Raw genomic sequence first — 2583 nt, 5'->3', positions numbered from 1 at the left:
CCAGAGTCGTTCTTTGTCTAAAAAATTGTCCTTTATTCTTCTCTTTCTTAGCCTCTTGCATGGCTACAAACACTTTAGGCAATGCGGGTCTTTTATCAACATCTACAATCCTCAACACAATCATAAGAGGTTGTGATGCTCTAATGCAATCCTCCACACCATGCCAAAATGTTGTAGAAAATGTTGTTTCAGTTACTCTCTTCCCTGCTTTAGTCTTGGACAAATTGGATTTTGTCCACTCCTCAAATGAATAAGTGCCTTAAATTTTCCTTGTGTTTTAATAAGCTTTGCAGTGTCAAGAATGAAGTGGCAAATCTAGTCATTGCAGCCCTCACAAGATCCTTGTCATTTGTCTTCTGTCTCATGGCCTTCAACAATCTTATGTGCCTATAAATGAAAGTGGTTATTCTCTTCTCTTGAATTATCACCTTCTTATATTGTTTCAAATTCCCAATGTCCTCTAGCATCAAATCAAGACAGTGGGTTGCACAGGGAGTCCAATATAATGTAGTCCTCTTCTCCATTAATAATGCCCTTGTTGCTTTGTAATTTGAGGCATTATTAGTCACCACTTGAACTACATGCTCTTCCCCAATTTCTTCAACTTTGTTATCCAATAATTGGAAGAGCATTTTTGCATCCTGCACATGACTAGATGCATCCACAAAATCAATGAAGAATGTTCCCTTTGGACAATTGCCAAGAAAATTGATGAGATGCCTACCCTTTTTATCAGTCCACCCATCAGACATGAGTGTGCATCCATATATCTTCCAATACCTTTCATAATTTTTCCTCATCTCCATAGTTCTTTCTTTTGCATTCTTCAATAAAGGAACCCTGATTTCATGGTAAGTTGGGGGCTTATACCCAGAACCATATTGTGTAGTGGACTCAAACATCAACATAAAGCTTTTAGATTTAATTGCATTGAATGGAATGCCACATTGATACATCCAATCAGCGATGTGGTTATCCACTCGTTTCTTTTCTTCCCCATATCTCATTTTATTAAAGATTGTTGTTTGAGTAGCACCCTTTGCCCTCCTTTCATCAACAACTTCTCAGGAATGCGTCTAATATGCATTTAAGAGTATGTTCAAGTTGGAAGGTTTGAATTTGAAGAACAATTAAGGTCTACAGTGAAAGTCAAGAGTAGATTTTTACCATCGCTAAAAGGACTACTTTCTACAATTCCATTTGCATCTAACCTCAATTCTGGCAAAAACAACCACAAAATCCTAACTAAAATTTGGTTAAATCACTTGTAGTCCTCCTTGGTTTCGGCCTCCATTTCTCTCTTCCTTATTAGAGCTGTTATTCGTATCTCACTTGCATTTTTTCTGCAAATTTTGTTACTATCATTAGTTCACAAAATACAAAAATACAAATAGCACGAGAATGATTATACTGACCCTCTTGCCTACACCATGGTATTTTTTCTGGTGTGTCTTGGCATCAACTATGTCAGTAGGAGGGATTGCATTTTTTTTGCATATCCAATAAATTTTGTTACTATCATAGTTCACAAAAATACAAATAGCACGAGAATGTTTATACTAACCTCTTGCCTACACCGTGACATTTTTTCTGGTGTGTCTTGGCATCAGCTATGTCAGTAGGAGGGATCTTATAAAGATCATAGCATTTTTGGCACATAAAAACATATGGCATTTGTTCAATGTAACAATTATAAGCTACAATGTCATTCAGATCAAATTTGTTTTCGATAAGGATCCTTCTACAATCTATATAAAAGGCTTAAAAATAGATACCTACTTACTTTGCAAATGAAATAACTTTTTTTACTCGATATCTCATACTAATTTGTAAACAAAAATAAACTTAATAAAGTCCTAATTATATTATATTAATTAAACATACCTAGTCACGTTGTAACTTAAGTTGAACCAGTGGTTCAACTAGTTCATTCTTTGACACAAAACCGAAGTATGAATGCTAGTTCCACATATATATGTGTGCATAGGAAGCCCAATTTGTTGGTGGACCTATGTTGTCACTGCACAATATTTCCGAGGAAAAGATGTCTTAGAATTTTTAAATAGTCATAGCTATTTATACTTAATTTTTTTTATTCCTTTGACCGGGTCTGAGTTGATTTAGATGGGCTGTGTCTTGGGTCAACATAAATTATCATGGGATTATCAAGCCAACACATGACTTGGCATTGAATTGATTGGTGGATGCCACACTCTCCATGCATAGATATCCATTTTAGTTAAGAAACCAAATTAAAAATTTAACTATGAGAGAATTGAGTTTAACTTGGTTTAATTAAGGTCCAATTTAAGTGAGGAGTGTCTTTTGCTATCAAATCAACAATTAAAATGAAATCTTTAACTTTAAATAGCAACATGCATGTGAATGGTGTTACTTAGCTCGAATTCTATGATTGGAGCTGTTCATCTAACTCTCATCTTTCTTTGGTTCAAATCCGAAGCTCACTTTCTTTAATGTCTAACTATACAACATATTTAAGATAAAACAAGACCAATTCTATTTTTGTAGGTCCCTTCTCATCTTAATTAATGAGTTCCAGCTGGTTTATACTCATACTTTAGT

The 2583-nt window shown here is 34.7% G+C and overlaps 1 protein-coding gene across 1 annotated transcript; it reads right to left on the bottom strand.

The window, feature by feature from the left end:
* Window positions 1-242: 242 nt before the first annotated feature.
* On the bottom strand, window positions 243-1007 carry LOC149011305 (uncharacterized). Its single transcript, XM_089162618.1, has one exon. The coding sequence runs from the start codon at window positions 1005-1007 to the stop codon at window positions 243-245; it is 765 nt and encodes a 254-aa protein (XP_089018744.1).
* Between the last annotated feature and the right edge of the window lie 1576 nt (window positions 1008-2583).

The sequence above is a fragment of the Hakea prostrata genome, chromosome 7, assembly GCF_041222555.1.
Source record: "Hakea prostrata isolate BN-2017 chromosome 7, UWA_Hpros_2, whole genome shotgun sequence".
Classification (NCBI taxonomy): Eukaryota; Viridiplantae; Streptophyta; class Magnoliopsida; order Proteales; family Proteaceae; genus Hakea; species Hakea prostrata.
The sequence above is the reverse complement of the archived record's forward strand: the minus strand, read 5'-3'. Positions and strand labels throughout refer to the sequence as shown.